Raw genomic sequence first — 20,868 nt, 5'->3', positions numbered from 1 at the left:
TGTAAGATCATAACTTGACCTCCCTGTACAGAAATTTAAAATATAGGGCAATTGCTCATTTTAACAGGGTCGAGTAATCTTCTGCCCTTTTTCCGGAGCACTGTCTAATCGAATTTTCGAATGTTCAAACTTGACTGTGACCGCAGCTTAACAGCACCAATTTATCTCTGTGCATCTGCTAAATGAGTGCAAATCGGTTGTGAAGAATCTAACAGAGATAAGGCTTCCCATGCGACTCACCTGTCCAAACTTCTGATAAATGACTCCAAACTTGAAGTTGTTGCTAATGACGTGTTCGTCGAAAGTGACGATGAGCCTGGAAGCCTAGGGGAAGGTTAGAAGATTTGAAAAGCATGATAAATGTCCTTTAGGTACTGCTCTGTCAACACAGCAAACCCTGTGAGAGACTAAAATACACCCAAACTAGCTTATTTCCCAGTGCCACACTTTAACTTGGACAAATGATCTGGGGTAATGCATTGGTGCATTCAGCGTTATCACTTTGAAATAGACAGTTCACACATTGACAAAATTGATTGATATTGTATTGTTTAGTATAGGGGTTACGCACCTTTGGGTAAAGCACCGGGAAAAATCGGTCCACATTCACCTCTTCACAGACAAGCTGACAATAATGAAAAGAGAAAGCACATATTGATTTGCTCTTCATTCTCATTTGATCTTGCAAAAGTGATGCAACACAACGGTCATCTGTCCAGGCAGGACAGAACAGGCTCATGGGGAGAGTGAGACAATCAGTCATGTCACTTATAGAGAAGTGTGATGAATTGGATGGCCCGAAAACAATAATGCTGACCCCTTCACCCCCTCCACGCATGATTCACTCTCACCTTGGCCATCTGGACAATGTTGGGGAATTCGGTTAGACAAGATATTGGTATCACGTCGTGATGCGTTTTCATTTTTGTTCTGTAAATAATCACAAAACAGACAATGATCAGCACAAATAATGTGTTTATATCTCACAATTCTGATATTTTAAAATCACAGTTCTAAGTTTAAATCTCTCAGTTCTTTTTCAGAAAAAATACGTTTTTTTCAGAAATTTTCCACTGCACTACTCAGTGCTTTAAAAATATAAACTCTGTCTTACAAAGCTTGATCATGTCTCATAATTCTGACTTTGTTTTTTGAAATTAAACTTTAAACTGAAAATTACTATTATTTGCAAAATCTGACAAAACTTGTATGCATCTTGGCCTTTTTTAAAATGGCAATGTTTAATATTTCTTTGAAAATGGTACCATGAAAACTAAAAAAACATAATTTAGTAAATATTGTGTCATGCACATTGTGTGCTTAGTCTATAGGCATGTGCAGGCACTTGACAACTAAAATATCAATAGCAGACTACTGAACTGTACAGAAGAACGTTTTAAGAAAACATTTATGTTGTAAGTACATAATTGGCACAAAACCATACCTATAAATAATTGTAAAAAAAAAGTCAGACTAAGATTAGATTTCCGTTATTTTTTAACTTTGTTTTTCATGAAAATATAAATACAAAATAGGAATATATGAACAAAGTGCTATATATATATATATATATATATATATATATAGTTGAAGTCAGAATTATTATTCTCCCTGAATTATTAGCCCCTCTGTTTATTTTTTACCCAATTTCTGTTTAACGGAGAGAAGATTTTTTCAACACATTTCTAAACATAATAGTTTTTATAACTCATTTCTAATAACTGATTTATTTTATCTTTGCCATGATGACAGTAAACAATATTTGACTAGATATTTTTCAAGACACTTCTGTACAGCTTAAAGTGACATTTAAAGGCTTCGCTAGGTTAATTAGGGTAACTAGGCAGGTTAGGGTAATTAGGCAAGTTATTGTATAATGATGGTTTGTTCTGTAGACTGTAGAAAAATATTGCTTAAAGAGGTTAATAAATTTGACCTTAAAATGGTGTTTAAAAAATTAAAAACTGCTTTTATTTTAGCCGAAATAAAACAAATAAGACTTTCTCCAGAAGAAAAAAATATTATCAGACATACTGTGAAAATTTCCTTGCTCTGTTAAACATCATTTGGGAAATATTTAAAAAAGAAAAAAACATTATAGATACATTATATACAGCTAATAATTCTGACTTCAACTGTATATATATATATATATATATATATATATATATATATATATATATATATATATATATATATATATATATATATATATATATATATATATATGTATATATATATATATATATATATATATATATATATATATATATTGTGTGTGTGTTTACTTTTCTTACTGCATTGACAAATTTAACTTCAGGCATAAACCTGAAATTATTAATTAAAGGAGCAGTAGGTGAATGTAGGAGACATATTTTGTTGTGTTGGGGTAAAAGTCTCTTTACATTGCAATAGTAATAATGAAAAGTAAATGATTTAAATGTATTTACAAGTATTTTTATATCCTGGGTAAGGTATAAGACTAAAAAATGTTCATCCAATTTAAATTTGTCAGGCCAACAATTCCCATAATTTTGATAAGTAGCACAAACTGTCTGTTAACAAATGTAGATTTGTACATCTGCAGTCGTTCACGCAGGTCTGCCATTTACGTGTGCACGTGTGTTCATACAAAACAAATGCTAAATCAAAGCTTTTTAAAATCTTGAATCGATATTGGAGTTAGTTTTGCACACTGGAGGAAGGATGACACCATGGCTGAAGTATTTCTTTTAGACATGTAGTGTTCTGTTTTAAAACTCTTTCAGTAATGCAAAGCTTATGTAGATTGTGTTGTTTTATGAATGGGTTATATGCACAGAAGTGTTGTTCAGCCACTGAATTCTTCGATGTGACTATTTTCAGTTTCCTTTCAAGTCCTTTTACTGCATCGATAAATAGCGCTAAATAAAGCGATAGCGATAAATAGAGTAAATAGCGTTATTCTGCCTAGCCTGTTTACTGGGGTGAAGTTGGTTTTATATTCACATTGGTTCATTTTTAAACAATGACAACCTGTGAAGCTCTCTCTATATTGTTGGGGTGAATATTCTCTGAATATTCACTCTGAAATAGCATTTAAGTTTGGCTTAGTAATAAGTGTAATTCCTGCACCCTGCTGGCCAAGCACTAAGCATACAGTAGTCGCTTTAGGACCAAATGTGTGAGAGAGAGAGAGACCAGCGATCCTTGCATGTGTGGAATATTGCACATTATGACAAGTTTTGCTTACTACACAACTGAAAGCTTGCTGGATATAATACAGTTTCTCGTTCAGATTTGTAGTATTATGAAGTACAAAAAAGTTTACTAACTAGTAAATGACATGATCTAGTGGGTTGTCTACTGTCATTTTTAAGGTACATGTTACTGATGTCAGGAGGTGTGGCTTTGGACGGCAGAGGGGGGACTGTGTTTGAAAGATATATGCTAACGGCAACATTTAGGCAGATCACCTATTGCACCTTTAAATGAATCTTCCTATCCCTTTGAAAATAGCTTGTCTTTTTATTAGACGCGCAATATAATATAGTGCTGTAACTTTTATAAAGCAAGAGAAAAAGAATGATTAACTGCTCTGATAATCTTGCATCAATTTATATATATTCCCTTAAAACATTACTCTTGCTACAGTTTTGCTTTGCTTTTTCATTAATCAATTTCATTGATGCATTCAAAATATGAATAATCCTCATCCCTGGCAGCTCGCAAACACAGTTTCTAATGAAATTAAAGTGCAACACAACACAGTAACACTTATTAACAGCTCCGGACTTCAGTTCATAGTCATTGTGGCATCGTTAAATGTGTCACATGGATTTGATAACAGGAACATCCTGCTGCCTTCCCTCCACCCACACACATTGCCCTATATTGTCCATCTGGTGCCTAATGCGGAAATGAGGGTGGCGTGTACATTTGGCCTGCTTAATCTATGAAAAAAAGGGTTTTATTGTGGTTCCCAGGAAACATTGACAGTTGTTGTCAAGGAATATATATCAGTGCATTCTGTCTAATGCCCACAATAAAAGCCAAAGCTCAAAAAGTAGTGGAACCATGCCAGATACTAAGCCTGTCATTAGCCGAACAATACAGACTTTGGCAGGACACAGGGCCAGGGGACAAATGAGTGATTCGAGGGAAGTCAACAAGTCATCTAGAAAGGATGGAGAACAAAACAAAGGAAAAAAGAGAGGAGAGGAGGTCACACCTGAGCATAAGCCGGAGATGCTCTTGGTCCCCAATAACATCATATTTCATGGAGAACACCAGGTGGCCGAGGGCACTGTCCACCGTATAGTAATTAAAGTGTTCCTAATGAAGGAGCAGAAGGCGAAGCTGTGAGCGCACATTCATCTTCACACTTGCAAACTCATTTCAGTTTTCATTCCCAACACTCCCCCACAGATCTAAGGGCTAACCGACCACTTCTTTATGCACATTAGTCTAATTTATAATGGTTATTAGATGTGAATACATTAAGCCCATTGAAGCGAAAGCCTAATATATCTTCATTATGTCTGGCTGCTGTGGTGTCGCATTGGTCTATGTAATTGGGTTACATTTGTTAACAATTGCATTATTAAAACTTATTCAAATGGATGGGTAGATGGATCCATTATGAACGTTTAGCTTTTTAAATGCTTTTCCACACTGGTTTTGAGAGGTCTTCTGAAGTTATATGATTCATGCAATGAGCAAAACTAAATTTAAGTCATTATTTGCTGACAATTAAATGTGGTGTGTATGGGAATTAACTGAATAACTTGTTGTTGATATATTTTAATGTACATAAAGGAAGTAACTCTCTTTTGCACTTGCGCAGTAATAACCAATTGTGGCAAGCAAATCACAAGTGAAAGGGAAGGTCTAATGCTATTTCATGATTTTAGAGTTATTTACACTGTCAATGAGACACTCCTGCTCAAACATGGGTCAAATATTAATAATAATAATAAAATCTTTAAAAAATAATCTTACTTTTAGGTTATAATGAATTCTGCAATTCTGCATTTTCAAGCCTGGATCTTGGTTATGTAACAAAGGGGGAAAAACATTTTAAGGGTGCATCTCCTGGAAAAGCATGTGCGTGATCAGCGTGAGCATTAGAGCGTGTGTATCGCCCTGCAACAATACTTTGCTGAGAATGAGTCCCAAAGTGTGGATTTGGGTATCCATAGCCAAAGCCATAGCTAATTGAACCATTTGACGAGTAAGTTTTAAATTCTTTAGCTGATCTCTATTTGTAAGGGTTTTTTTCCGAATGCATCACATTTATATTTCCATGGTGATGCATCTGATTTATGATATGGCACGCTGCAGCCCCTTGCACTGCAATGGAGGTTAGAGCTGCTGTATGTACAACACATAAATTCTTCTCCTAAACCACAAACTGCAAAAATAAGTGGCTTTTTAACATGGAGAAGACTAAAGTAAAGATTTGAGTTATCTTACCAGGGTGTATCTGTTGTGAATAACACATTGTAAGAGTATGTGTAAAATAATTATTGTTGCTATCTTCCATGGACCTCAGCATGCATTTTATTTTTTATTTTGTTAGTAAACCTGTGTTCCCAGTGATGGGTTGCAGCTGGAAGGGCATTAGCTGTGTAAAACATGTGCTGGATTAGCTGGCAGTTCATTCTGCTGTGGCGACCCCTGATTAATAAAGGGACTAAGTCAAAAAGAAAATTAATGAATAGTAAACCTGTGTATTAAGGAGTCAACCAACCCAGGCTCATTCCGAGAACGTAGTCCCGGGGACGTTTCTGGAGACCACGAAATACGTAGCCGGGGGTACGTGCGGCTGCATTTCATTTTTTTAAGAGAACGCTGCGGGGCGGTGTGACGCCGTTTCCCTTCGGCGCTCGCCGGCCGGCCAGCCGGCCGCTTGCCTCCGTGTGGAGGGCTTTCCCGCTGCAACCAGTTTGTCCGGTTAGCTCTTCGTGTACTCGAGGCGCAGAGAGGGGCTGACCACGACGACGAGCGGGTTCGAGTCCGGGGAAGAGCGGTTCCAGGAATCAGGTAAGAAAACAAAAACAAAATCCAAAAAATGAAGCGAACACGTTCGTCACAGGGTGAGAATGTGGTCAAAATCCAAAAACGTGGTAAAAACCGGACGAGGGCTTTTCTTTTTCTGGACGGCTTTTGTGAACCGTCGTTGGTTGGGTTTGGGGACGGAGGAGGGCGGGTCAGCCGATTGGCCGGTCGCACGGTCAATCATTCCGTCGACAGGCAGACGGGCGGAAGGTCGTTCGGCAGCGGCCTCCAGCGGGTTTACGCGAGAACGGCGCGGGAAAAAGCGCGCACAGTGGCCTCTCGCGGACTCGCGAAAACAAAAACTGCACAAATACGTACCTCCCGGGACGTATTTCGCGGTCTCCAGAAACGTCCCCGGGACTACGTTCTCGGAATGAGCCTGGGTTGGAGTCAACATAAGCCAATATTATTTCATTGAAAGTGATGAGCTTATTTTTTTCACTCAGGCTTGGTTGCAGCCATTGCAGGAGAGCAGATTTAAATGTAGCAGCTGATTAATGATGCACTGAGCATTTAAATCACACCAGTGTGATTGTACGCTACAGGAACCAGCCAAGACTGACCACTATGCTGTGATTATATGGGACGAAAGGTCATAATAACAAAGCTGGATGTTTGCAGTGGACAGAACTACTGTATAGGTTCTTAAGGCTGTGATAGGGCCAGAGCAGCTTGACATAGATGAAGAAAAGAGAATAAAAGCTAAAAGAGTATATCAGATTGTGGAACATTTCAGCATAACAAGCAGGCAGGACAGTAGTAGAATAATGACGCAGTTCTAGTTAAATTAAAATGAATTGAGTTCAGTTTAATATAAATGTCACTGTTGAAGTTCAGTTCAGTTTAATTCAGTTCAGTTTAACACAAATGTCACTGCTGAAGACTGATCGACTGAAGAGCAGCTCCACTGAAGCACAACTACTTCTGCATGATCTTATTCTACAGCTCTAATTCTACCCAATACCTAAACCCAACCTCTACATTAATACCTACTAATAAGAAGCAAATTAACAGCCTCATGCAAAAGTCATAGTTAATGGTTTATTAATAGCAAGAATTGTGCCATAAACTAAAGTGTGATCCAAAAAACAAACCCAATACGCCCATTGCATATCAATCAATCTATTACTTTAAGCAAATGCTTACTTTGCCCAGAAAATGTTTCCTGAAGATCTTAGCGGTGGTGTTGCACTCCAATTTGTAGCGTGAGGTGGGAGACACGAATTGCTCCGGGTCATTCCCATTGCTCAGCTCGTGATTGGTCCCTTCAATCCAATAACCCCCAAACTGAGGCAGCAAAATCAAGGGAAATGGACTCTTTCTGCCAAGAACCTGAGAGAGACATGAAGGAAAACAATTACGGTTGTGCACAATAAACTCCAGTGAGATATCGATTGCAATAACAGTTTCTGACAGCTCTTTATTCTGATCTGGTTTACCTCATGGACGCTGGGGTACGGGATGTAGTCTTCCTCGGTCTGCAATGAAAACATTAATTATGCAGTGGATTCATCTGGTTGCAAAATACTTTAAGGCGAGACACCGCAGGCAAAAACATGCTTTGGTTTTTCATAGTGTGTTTTAAATCTAATGTAAAGATACACTTTTAAGTGGTTCTTTTATCGTACTATACTAATTTTGTCTGTAAATGAAATTACTTTTTGAAAATTGCTTTTTTGTAGCATTTTCTGTATAATGGAGTGATGAAAGAGATATTTAAAATCCCCTTGGTAAATCCCTTTGACTATTATGTCAGAAAAATTATGTCAGAAATTTTTTTTTCATTTAAAGTGTTCAGATCTTTGTGCTAAAATATGCAAATTAGTGCATATTTTGCATATTTAAACATAGCACTTCAGAAATCTTAAGCAAAGAAGTAACAGTTTACAATAAGGTTCCATTAGTTAATGTTAATGTAATTACTAATGTGAACAAACACTGAACAACACATTTATTACAGTATTTATTAATCTTTGTTTTTGTTAATAAATGAAAATACAATTGTTCATTGTTAGTCCGTGCTAACTCACAGTGCAGTAAGTTAGGAACAAAGCCTTACATCTATGAGGTGGTTACTTGTAGAATAAAGCCTTACAGGCTTATCGGCAGCCCGATGTGAAGTGGAGGATATGGAGCAATCATTAACCTATGCATTATTTGTTCACAAAAGGGTGTCAGTCAAATGGCATGACAGACAACCAGATACATATGAATGTGGATATATAATTATAATTTTAAGTATAATTGACTATTATTAGTTGTTATGTCAGAATAACATACCTTGGACTGATCAATCAGAATTGAGTATCCCAGACATAACAAGCACAATTTTCTTTTAATATTGAAATTAACATTAACTTTGATTAATAAATACTGTACAATTATTGTTCATTCTTGGTTAGTAAATACATTAAAATTAACTAATAGATACTTACTGTAAAATGTGCCCAAAAATGTTAGCAATTCTCCATCATATGTGGAAATACGGTGATCATTATTAAATAAACTTTATCCTAACTACCTGCAGTGTCTTGTCTTAAAACTTCACTGATATGCAGACACACAGACTCACAAAAAAACTGCTTACTCATCAGCTGGTTTATTTAAGACAATTAACTCAGTAACTGTGCACAGTGTGGCAAGTTTGACTCTTTATATAGGCTGCATGGCTTCAGGCCAGAAAATATTGCTCAGCACCAGCTAATCTTATTTGATTGCAGTTCCATTAGTGCGAAGGAAAGTGGGCAAGGGATGTCTTTGAAAAACTAGACGCAGCAGCTTGACTGATAACCAGCTCTTCTATTTGAAGCCGTCTGCCGGCAGATAAAAACAGCAGTTCGTGGCCCTCAGACAATACGTGTTTTGTATTTTTGTGAGTGTAAAGGGACAAAAGGGAGCCGTGAGCTGAACCTACTTTGAGAGGAGGAGGAAGAGTGCATCGCTGCTCGTCCATTCTGTTGCTCTGAAAGATAAAAAAGAGAGAATCTGTCAGGCCTGTCAGACCACGTGTGAAAGCAAAAATAACACTTAGGTTAGATCTATTGAGGAAAAAGGAATCTGATTAGACTTTTGTGCCTTTTAAGGAAAGAAAAAAATGCAGTTGCAGGAAATTCTGCTTTATAAGGGTACATCTTGAAAATGAGACACGATGGATAAATGGAAATATCATTACTTGGAAAAAGTCACTGAATCTGAATCTTACTCTCTAAATCTCTAATAATTCAGTCTTGGGGCTTAAATAAATATTTAGAAGTAGAGTTGCTTAGTATTTCAATTATTACAATAATTCATTTTTATTATTTGTAATGGAGAACTGTAATTTTTAAAAGGCATTACTATTATGTAAATTAAGTACATACAATTGAAGTCAGAATTATTAGCCCCCCTGAATTTTTACCCCTCCTCTAACGCCATTTTTTAGCACATTTCTAAACAAAATAGTTTTAATAACTCATTTCTAATAACTGATTTATTTTATCTTTGCCATGATGACAGTAAATAATATTTTACTAAATATTTTTCAAGACACTTTTATACAGCTTAAATTGACATTTAAAGGTGTTTAGGTTAATTAGGTTAACTAAGTTATTACTAAGTATTAGGTTAACCTTAAGCTTCCTTGCTTTGTTAGACATCATTTAAGAAATATTCTGACTCATATTATGACTTCAACTGTTTACGAGCAACAATCAGAGGAACAAATCAAACATACACTGTAATGTAATGACAAATTTAGTAATGACAAAAAGTAAAGACAACAAATACTTCCATGTCGCCTTAACTTATTTTAATAAGTTAATCAGGTTTCAACTAAATTTATTTTTAGTTACACCACGTTTAACATAACATTTTTAGTCAGTTTGAATGATGAGATGAAAAGTTAATTTGATTAAACTAAAACATTTAAGGCAGCAATATTTTGTTTACAGTGTATAAATCTTTTATTAAGTAAAAGATTAAATGCAAAAAAGCACAGTAAATGTGGTAAAATTACTTTAATTAATTTATATTTGAAAGGGGTGTATTGTCAATTAAAGTTTTCTCAAATAATGTTCTCACCTTACAAGTAAATATTACTGTATATAACAAAGATATGTATTTAAGCATAAAACATGAGTTTTATTTACTTAACATCCAAAATTCAGCTTGACAATGGGCGATATTAAATTTAAATTAATATATAAATGTAATGTAATATATGTAATATATCTTAGAAAATATAAATATATATAAATAACAAATAATTTAACATAGAAAAAGGTTATATATTATATTGTAAAAAAATTACACTCTTAAAAGTACCATAAATGTGGGTTTTCACAGAAAAATATTTTAGTGAACTTTTTTTCAACGTGTGAAGAATATTTTAATAATCTAAAGAAAAATTTACAAAAAATAAATTAATTAATTAATTTAAAAAAAATGTGGAATGAAAAGATTCTAAGGTTAAATTTCCTCATGGGACCATTGATGCCATTATTTTGAGAGAGTATTTATTAATTTTAAATAGAATTATTTCACTTTAAAAGCCAAACATTTTTTTTTACCAAACTCTTTGTCAAAGACCAACTCTTTAACAAGACTAAACATCAATAGCAGGTAAACAGGCATCAGCCAGAGAAAAAATTGCATGAAGAAGTTAAACAGCATAATGGGACATTCATAAAATGATTATGAGAGAGCATAAAATATTTTTAAAAGAAGGTTCACATGCACTCAAACAATAACAGAAAGAACATATTCTATTAGGCAGACAGAGCCATCAGCCTTCAGAAGGGTTTTAGACAATAAGCTGTTCACTTGTATTCTCTTTAATCAGGTTTTAAGAATATGCCAGACTGTTGAACACAAGATCAAAGAGCGACTAAAAGCGTCCAGGCAGAAAACATTCAAATATTTACAAGACTATTTAAAGCCATTATACCAGATATTGCATCCTGCTGTTGCAAATATCCAATAATTTTTCTAGCTAAACAGATAACAAAAAATGTACCTATAGAGTTCCTATACCATCCTATACAGTTCATTTCGGGCTATATATGATTCTACTGAAATGGAGATTGAATATCTGTTTGATGAGGGATTTCAGCAAGGGATCTTCATGGTAAATCAGCTCTGATATACATACCATCACATTTGTCATTTAAAACATGCTATACATCTAGCTGCGCACTCATTTAATGAAGTCCCCCAGCTGCAACCCAATAGTAAACCAGATCCAATATCAATGTCACGCTGCTCTTGCAGGCATTAAGCTCCATTTATTGCAGCTTCTGCTTAGACATCTGTCTTTGCAAAGATAGAGATAACAACAGTGATATCAAATGACTTAGATCAATATGTCTGTGTGTACCTAACAACAGGATCTTCTTGTAATGGAGTGCTAGAGATAATGATTCATTTGTTTTCAAGACAAATCATGTTCTCATTGTACTTTTCAGAAACTGAATATTTTAAATATTTGTATATATATATATATATATATATATATATATATATATATATTTGTTTTACATTAGGAATTAAATGTAACCTTAAATTTGAACTTCAAGTAATTCTAAATTATTATTATTTATTATTAAATGATTAGTAAATATCGCACATTAAACAGCTATATACTGTACTGTACATTCAGTTGATCTGTAATAATTACAAAAATGTGTGTAACTATTTATATGAATAAATATAAAATGTGCCCAATTTATATTATTATTGTTTTTATTTTGTGAAAAAGACATCTTTATACAAAGTATATTTATTTTACATTAAAATATCAAGCGTAATTCAGTGTGTTACTTGCCAAAAAAAAATATATTATATCAGTGCATGGCTTAAATAACTTATTTTTAATGCTCTGCAATAAAGTTTTACAGTCCAGATAAACAAACTTATATAAATATATATCTTCATTATTTATAAGGAGAATATTCAACTACAGCAAAAAGACATGCAAATGCATCTACACTATGTTTCCAGTTAATACTAAATCAGGGGTTAATGGAAAAATTTCTACATAAGAGATGAAAGGCATAGGGGAGAGGGGAAAAAGGAGAAAAGTAAAAGAAACACATTACCTGCATTTTCTCAATCATTTCAAATAAATCAGTAGTCTGGAAGAAAGGAGAGGAGATGAGATGAAATGAGATGAGATGAGTTCAGAATTGACCCTACAGTACATTCTCATGATGTGAGGGGGTGTGGCTGAAAACACATTAGACTGCAGCTGCCCAATCAAAATATTCCAATATTTAGCACACAGACTTCTCAGTACTCAGACTGCAGCTATACTTTTACTCTTGTTGTAACTAACTTAAACAAGTAAACATATACATAAATACATAAATACATATACATATATATATATATATATATATATATATATATATATATATATATATATATATATATATATATATATATATATATATTTACATTTACATTTACATTTAGTCATTTAGCAGACGCTTTTATCCAAAGCGACTTACAAATGAGGACAAGGAAGCAATTTACACAACTATAAGAGCAACAGTGAATAAGTGCTATAGACAAGTTTCAGGTGTGTAAAGTCTAAGAAGCAAAGCATTAGTAAAAAATTTTTTTTACAATTTTTTTTATATATATATATATATATATATATATATATACACACACACACATATATGTTGCATATGTGCCTGTGTTTCTGCATAACCACAACACATATATTTCATTGCAGTATCCAGCAGAAATGAACAACAGAGGCAGAAAAACATAAAACTTTAGTTACTTTCGTTACTATTGATGAATAAGTGTAGGGTTGGGCAAATAATAGAAAGCCATTTTCATGCGCACTTTGTCGGAAAAGTCAGTTCAAGTAAAAATACAAGTATGAGCACAACTACGTAGGATAAACTTTTTAATGAACTATGATGGCATCACAATTATCAAACAAATTCTAGCATATGCATCAATTAAGTAAATGATTTATGCGATATTTCAGTTTTGTCTAATTCAATTCTTTTAATGGAAATAAAGCTATCGAAAGCAGTTAAATCTTTTGTTTATAATGCAACACTATGGAGTTTTCCTGGGTTTCTTCATGAAAGTGTTCTCTGGCTTTTGGAGGAGATTTACAGCTGACCACCTAACTGTGCTTCCCTGACAAGATGTGCATGGCTATCTTTGCTCAACTGCTGTTTGCATTTTCACTTTGAATTATTGCCCATCCCTTCTATAAGGCTTATTATCAATAAATAAAGGTTTATTGTTCCTTGCACTATACTACAGAGCTGTGAACCTACACTAGTCTCATGGTTCGGTTCGGTTGCGATTATCATGCCATCATTTTCAACACCTCGGTGCATCATCAATGCTTTCCATGCACAGTTTTATATTTTCTTCACAGCACAGCAATTCTTGTATTAAAATGTATAAATATATTTATACACTATTTGTAAAACCATTTTGTCCTTTAATACAAACAGTCAGATATATAAACTGTACCTTTATACAACACGAGCATTTATAGCAAATAAACAAATATAAATATCCCGCTCGCTTTCTGATCCTTGTCTAGAAAGTCCTTTCTTACACCCCTTTGATTGGTCAATCGCTCAACTGTAAGGGCTGAGATTGGCTCTAGGCTGGCGCTGTTCACAGATGAGTAAAGCCTGGTGTAAACACTGATAAACGGCAGCGACGATCACAGCTGATCCATGATAGACGTGGTGGAAAAAACTTTGCAGACACGCGCTCGTGTCTGTATCCAGAAGTATCGCTGTAACAGCCGAGAGGAGAGGAAAAGTCACGCCAGCAGGTCAAATGGGCCATAGTGAGAGAGAGAGAGAGAGAGAGAGAGAGAGAGAGAGAGAGAGAGAGAGAGAGAGATGGAGTACTTTCATTCTCTCAATCGCAGTGAAACAGGGGCTTCTTCGATGTCCGTGAAACACTGTCCAGCAAACACACATGCAGTGAAATGCACAGTTTCTGCATTTTTAAGTAGTTGGAGCGTTGTAAATACCCGCGCTTGCCTCCCTCACCATAATAAGCTATGGCAACATAGCGATCCTCGCCATAGTAAGCTAAAACACTTTTACTATAATACATTCTTTGTAAATAATTACATAACATTTTAAACTATTTTATTTATATTTATATTGCATATGTCATCTGAAAAGTTGAACAACACATTACACATTTGGGAGAAATATGGCAGAGTCATACATTTATAACGAATCCTTGATTTTTATAGGTATTTACATGAATGGAATTTTTCTCCTCCATATAATGCTGATTATAACACCAGCAGAACTCAGGGGTGTAACAGGGTTTTTGGCTCTATCCATAAGTTGAGAAAGCCAAGTACACTCAGTATTGGCTGGTGGCAATGCTAGTGTTGGCTTAACATGCAGAATACGGTTGAACTGCCATTTCCTCTCTAGTCTGATTTGACGGCAGTGTGTGAATTTAAGTTGATTTAGTATAGAGCGATAGCATCTTTTACATTTAGAAAATTTGTTTGCATCTAATTGCCTTTGTATAACCATAAGATTGCCTACAAATGTATGAAATTACAATTGATTATAATTGTTATAATTGGCTGCTGAAGTAGGTTGCAACTACTTACCATGTATGCAACATATGCCAATTAGAAATATAACACAAAAGCATTGACAATATGAGGTAAATTATTCAAATTCATGGCTCAGAGGTTGCATTTGTTTCTTAACCCTTCTCATTATTCATTTCAATCTATTCCCACATACATTTTTCTAATCTACTAACAGCTGATTTGACTCCAATCATGTTTTTTCAGTCTGGATAACCTCCAAGACACAGACTGAGAAGTCCTGTCCAACCTTTGGGACAGACCCAAAGACAACATGAAGGAAAGTGAAAACCATTATCATCGATGAGTGGAGAATGAAGACTGGATGAATTTCTCACAGTCTTGAACAAATACTTTGTGTACTGTAGCACGTTGTTTGAGTACACTGTGCGAGTCCTCCACCATTGGCAAACAAAGCCTATTGGTGCCATTTAAACAAACTGAAGCACGTCAGGTGAAATGTCACTGACACCAGGTCAGCAAAGTCAGACTAATTGTTCTACAACACAATAACATTACAAACATCTTTTCTACACGAGACAGTAAAGTCATGTAATAACACTACTAAACTCTGGACCATATGCTCTGTATGGTTTACAATAACCACAATCTCCCCATATTAGATTGCATAAATAATGTAAATATAATTGCAATATTGCTTTGTATTTTATAATAACCTCTACTGCAAAAAAGAGAAGAGTTCTTTTGAATTATACATGCTTCTAATATAACATGAATGGAAGTGAGGACTGTTTTGAAGGCAAAATCCATTTGATCTTGAGATAAAACTAAAGGTAATTGAACACGACGGACTGTTATTAGCTTGAAAAAATGAATCTGCGGCAAAATTACAGTGCGTGTCAGTCTACATTGATAGCAGTTCTGTCGGTGACAGGAGAAAATCCATATCCTCTTTTCTTGCTTGCATTAAAGAAAACTGCTGTGCAAGGAGAAGGAAAACCTTTGATATTTTGCTGTAAGAACATAAATGCATCAGGTAAGCATGAAATATATTCTAAGATGCCAGAGCATGCACAAATCAAACATATTCTGCTGTCCTGGCACTTAAAATGATCATTTGTTATAAGTAAAATGATTTCACACATAAATTGCGGTTCAGTTAGCAATTGTTTTCCTCTCAGGATGAACTAATAAGTGTGCTGAACTCAAACTTCACTGCAAAACCAGACGTTTATCTCACATCATGAAGACAAAAAAAGGAAAATATTATCAAGAGACCACTTGGAAATTCTTAGCTTCCATGTATTTATTATTTATACTTACTGTATGTGTTTGAGTCATTTTTTGATGACATTTCTTCCAAATTTAATAATAAAAATGTCCCTTTACAGTATAGCATAAAAGTATAAGCAACATATAAGTACAATGAACATAAAATAACATAAATAGCATAAAAGATAGCATGTGCTCATACCTTAAGACAATGCAATAAAAAATACTTGCTGTCCTAATTTTTTAGTTGAATCAAATGAAATTTTCTAGTTGTCTCAACTTGCAACAATCAAACTGACAAAACTCACACATTTTACAGTGTGTTTTGAGTAAAAAAAATGCTATATTTAGTAATCAAAAAGCAATATTTGGTGACAAAAAAATTATTTTCAGTGAAAACAAATGAAAAAAAAACTTTAAAAGATTGAATTTGTATTTGAAATTTGGAAGAAATGCTACAGACCTTTACAGAATAAACAAATGAACATTTTATTCAAACACATAGCTATAAAATCTTCATCCATTTCCCCCCCAATACTGTAGCCAATACAATATTTTTGTTTAAACGGCAGATTTTGCATACTTACTACATCAGGTCTTTTCCAATGAGCAACCGTCACTTGCAGCGGATTGATTTGCGCATACTGACTTTTAGCCATGTTTTCAAAATGTAAAATCCGAAACGTCCTTTAAAAATGTTCTACATCAAGCACCAAAATGACAAATATCTTTAAGCAAAAGCCTCAGAAATGACAAGAAACTCCCAGCCGACATCCAGAGTGTTTCAGCAGCTTCCTTGTCCATAAAAGTGAGAAAACTCCAGCTGGCAAGCTCTAGACTGTAGTGTGTACTCTGGGAGGTGCGTGTATGTCTGCAACCTGAAGTTTAATTGTGTATTTAAGCATTAAGATCCTTTAACTCCAGGTGCTCTGGAGTCTCTCCTCTCTCAGGGAACACAGAGAGTTGCGGAGGAGACGTTGCATTCCAACAGAATTAACTTTCTCTGCGTCTTGCACTTTTTCTGCTTCTCACTGGCAGGCGTTCATGATAAAACTGAGCTGATTTGAGCCTGGATCTGCTCTTTTTCAGTCAGACAAGCCTGAGCAGAGTCTTTATTACTCGTCAACTCTCTTCCAAAACTTGGTGCAACATCGTAACCAGGGTTTGAAATGAATACCCGTCAGGCCGCCAAATGTAGGGGGAAACTCAAACCGCTGTGGCAAACACTTATCTACACACAAGCCAGTTTTGAGAGATATGATTCGTAAATTATGTTTAACCAGAAACCTCAAGCATTAGGAAAGCATAAAGCATGTAAAGGGTCATATATTGGACAAGAAGCACATGAATGTTAACACAGCAGTGCCCTAACTTCTATCTTGTAAGCTATCCTTAAACAAGATGGATTGAGAAATTGCATTGCGATAATGCATTCAATAACACTGGTCATTCATTCATTACCCAGCAGGCACACAACATCATAAGACAATAATATTAGGTTAGATTTAGGTCGTGACGACAGGTGACCAAAATTCAATATCTAACCAGCATCTAAGAACAAAGTAATTTTGATGTCCAATCAAAACGTCAAATGACAGTGACATCTGGTTGATTTTAGGTTGTGTTTAGGGTGTAAAGTGACCAAAATCCAACGTTGAGCCAACATCTTAAACCAATGTCATATTGATGTCAAACACATTTATTCGTCAGGTATGGCAACCAAAATCCAACATCTGATAGATGTCACAGTTATAACATCCACATAACGTCAAGCTGTAACATCATTAGACGTTGATATTTGGTTGATTTTAGGTTTGACTTTGGACATTGACGTCGGCCTAACATTGGTTTCTGACCTTAACCCGATTTTCATTTCCAAACAAAATGCAACGTCCCCACGATGTTTGGGTGCAATATCATTCAATGATTGGCATTTGAGACTACATTTATTTATTTAATAAAGTCCTTTCTCTTTCTATTTGCATATTTGCAAACTGATGTCAAATGGAGGAGAAACTTCAATATATTGAATTCAGTATGCTGACAGCATTTCATTGATGTTTTGTAAAAGTAGTCATAGATAGATAGATAGATAGATAGATAGATAGATAGATAGATAGATAGATAGATAGATAGATAGATAGATAGATAGATAGATAGATAGATAGATAGATAGATAGATAGATAGATAGATAGATAGATAGATAGATAGATAGATAGATAGATAGATAGATAGATAGATCATAAACACCATTCAAAACTGAATTAAATACTGAATAGATTTTGTGTGGCCTTCTCCATCATCTTATATTTTTCATTTAAAGAATAGTAAAATTCTCTCATCATTTACTCACTTGATCCAAACCAGTTTGAGTTTTTTATTTGACACAAAAGAAGACACCACATAACCACTAAAGGAAAACAAATACTATGGAAGTCAATGGTTTCAATAAAATAATGTAATAAAGTAATGTTTTCAACAGTCTTCAATATACATTCTTTTGCTTTTAACAGAACAATCTCAAACTGGTTTGAAAGTCAAGAGTGAGTAAATGATGACAGTTTTCAATTTGGGGGAACTATCCCTTAAAACTTGTTGAAAAAAAATTCAGCCAGATTGCCTCATGCCTCATTTGCCATTGAGACATTAGAGTACAATGATAGTGTTGTAATGATGATAATACAGTAAAACAGCACCATACTTTAGTTTGGGCATCAAGACTTGGAACAAAATCTCAATTAAAGCATACCATCAATACGTACAGACATGTCAGAAAAGTTTGGTTGATGGTGTTTCAGAAGATCTCAGTATGAGATGAAGATACAGAACTGTGGTGAACATCAGACTTCTTACTATACAAGCTAAATATGTCATTTTTCCATCTGCAAAGCAATTCACAATTCCAATAACCAACGAAACATATTTTCTATCTAACATGTAGAAACCATGTTTGATTAATCAACTGACAGTGACATTGCATTGGAACAACATGTTTAATAAATGACAGGGCTAATAAATATCAAATTACATGTACTGACATTGTAAAGCCTATACTTTCCACTGCACACGACAAACGACAGACCGGAAGTCATTCATTTCCAATGGAGAGTAGTCCGGGAGCTGCGTGGAGTTACGATCATCTCCGAATATAGAAAATTCGTATCCGATTTGAGCTCCGGATATATTGAAATATTTAAACTCCTGCGACTAGACCGTTTGCAACCGGCCGACAGGATGTGATGTATTCCAGTGTTGCCCCAGCAGGTCTGTCCGCGCGAGATGAGAAATAGGAGTTTTTTCGTTATTTTTTGAATAAGATAAAGGTCTTTATATAAAAAAAAAACACATTTCTAATCATAAATGAGTAATAAAAAAATTAGATTTTTTTATGTTGTCTCCACATTCCCTCCAAAATTTTTAGCGGTCACAAGGGGTCCGATAGTCGTGTCTAAATGTCGTGTGCAGTGGAAAGGCGGCTTAAGATAATCCTCATAATAATTTTGGCACACTGAAAATAAATCTTTTATAATAGGTGAACGATAAAGCAACAGTGATTATATTTATACTGTATACCAAACTGACTGATATAAACAGCTGTATTATAAAGTAGAATCTTATATTAGACCTGTATGTAAAGAGATGAATCAGCACATTTATGTTGGACTCCACTGAGATTAGTGCTTAGTAAAGTGAATGGAGGGTTTTTCTAAACTTTTCTAAGAACCTTTATTTTTTATAGTTGTCTATGATTCATGCCAAACTGCCAGACAGAACTGGCAGTCTATTCTAACAAAGCTTTAAGTCGGCGAGTGGATTTGGAAATGGAAATATCTCCAGGGCTCAGCGGAAATGAACAAATCTATTTACTTGTCTAAAAAAAGACATACGGCTAGGTTTTAAAAGAAATGATAAAGAGCTTGTACAGCTATCGTTGTTTAAGCCTCAGCAAAATAACAGTGTTTTATTATTATTATTATTCCTACCTGGTAGAAAGACAAACAATTAGACAAAAGTGTTCCAGACTTCAGCCACACATACATTTAAGTGAATGTCACACCATTACATAAAAACATATTAATGTATTTATTTTTAGAAAATGATTGCGCACCTCAAGTAAAACAGGCTTTACAGTTGAATAGAAAACAATAGACCACTGAATGCTCAAAATTAGGATATGATGTAATTTAAAACTTTTGGTTATCAAATACTGATTATACAGAGGGGAAATTTCTTCATATAGCGGCATTTAGTATTAAAACGCACAGGCCCAAACTTAAATTTGACTTACAGTCATTTAAGTATTTTTCAATGTAGCAGAAGTGTCCAAATGCTTTGTGGATGAATGAAAAAGTTTATCACACCTGTTGAGGGGACTTCACTGACACTTTTTTAGACAAACCAGTAGCAATTTTGATGCTGGCTTTAAATGTGAGTTTAAACTTCCTTGCCTAGGAAAAACTTCTCTGACATTACAGTTCATTTAAATAAGCATGAACCATGCTATTCGCTCCAAACCACCAGACAAAAATGGGTCTTTATCCAATATTAAATAAACAGTGGTATGGTTCTACTGAAATACAAATACAACACAGACCATAGGCAAGTGAAAATAGAGAATGTGATGTACCAAGATTTAGAATTCTCTAGCATAAATGTTTATGGCATCATAGCCATAATTGCATTTACAGTTCAGCAAGGAATTACATGAGAATGTTTCAGTCCCCGTCTTTAGTTTGTTCCTTGTACGGTATTGAAGTGTCATGATTTGTCATCACACCTTGATTCCTGTGCGTTGATGTTCCAGTGTCTCCAGTGAGTGTTTTGTAAATAAATATGTGTATGTTTTGATAACTCCTGCAATCCTGCAAAAAGAGTGAGAGCGTGATAAACATTTCTGCCACTGTTTTGACTACATGGTCTTCATGAGTTCTCTTCTCCACCTTTACAAAATACAAAATAAAGGACAAAATATATCTTTAAAGGAATAATTCACCCGAAAATAAAATTA

At 34.7% G+C, this 20,868-nt stretch overlaps 1 protein-coding gene across 6 annotated transcripts in view; it reads right to left on the bottom strand.

The window, feature by feature from the left end:
- The window catches only part of rap1gapa (RAP1 GTPase activating protein a), a 137,488-nt gene that overhangs the window by 42,383 nt on the left and 74,237 nt on the right, over positions 1 to 20,868 (bottom strand). For 3 of the 6 annotated variants that reach the window (XM_056448673.1, XM_056448675.1, XM_056448678.1), the window contains 8 exons: positions 12,114 to 12,149; positions 8,954 to 9,001; positions 7,479 to 7,517; positions 7,186 to 7,371; positions 4,211 to 4,314; positions 852 to 930; positions 572 to 625; positions 241 to 324 (listed from right to left, as the gene is read on the bottom strand). In XM_056448673.1, the coding sequence (XP_056304648.1) occupies positions 241 to 324; positions 572 to 625; positions 852 to 930; positions 4,211 to 4,314; positions 7,186 to 7,371; positions 7,479 to 7,517; positions 8,954 to 9,001; positions 12,114 to 12,149 (630 nt within the window). Of the gene's footprint in view, positions 1 to 240; positions 325 to 571; positions 626 to 851; positions 931 to 4,210; positions 4,315 to 7,185; positions 7,372 to 7,478; positions 7,518 to 8,953; positions 9,002 to 12,113; positions 12,150 to 16,446; positions 16,805 to 20,868 lie in introns of those variants that run through there. The other 3 variants (XM_056448676.1, XM_056448674.1, XM_056448677.1) reach the window with 3 other exon arrangements.

This window comes from Danio aesculapii, chromosome 23 (genome assembly GCF_903798145.1).
Source record: "Danio aesculapii chromosome 23, fDanAes4.1, whole genome shotgun sequence".
NCBI classification, from domain to species: Eukaryota; Metazoa; Chordata; class Actinopteri; order Cypriniformes; family Danionidae; genus Danio; species Danio aesculapii.
The sequence above is the reverse complement of the archived record's forward strand: the minus strand, read 5'-3'. Positions and strand labels throughout refer to the sequence as shown.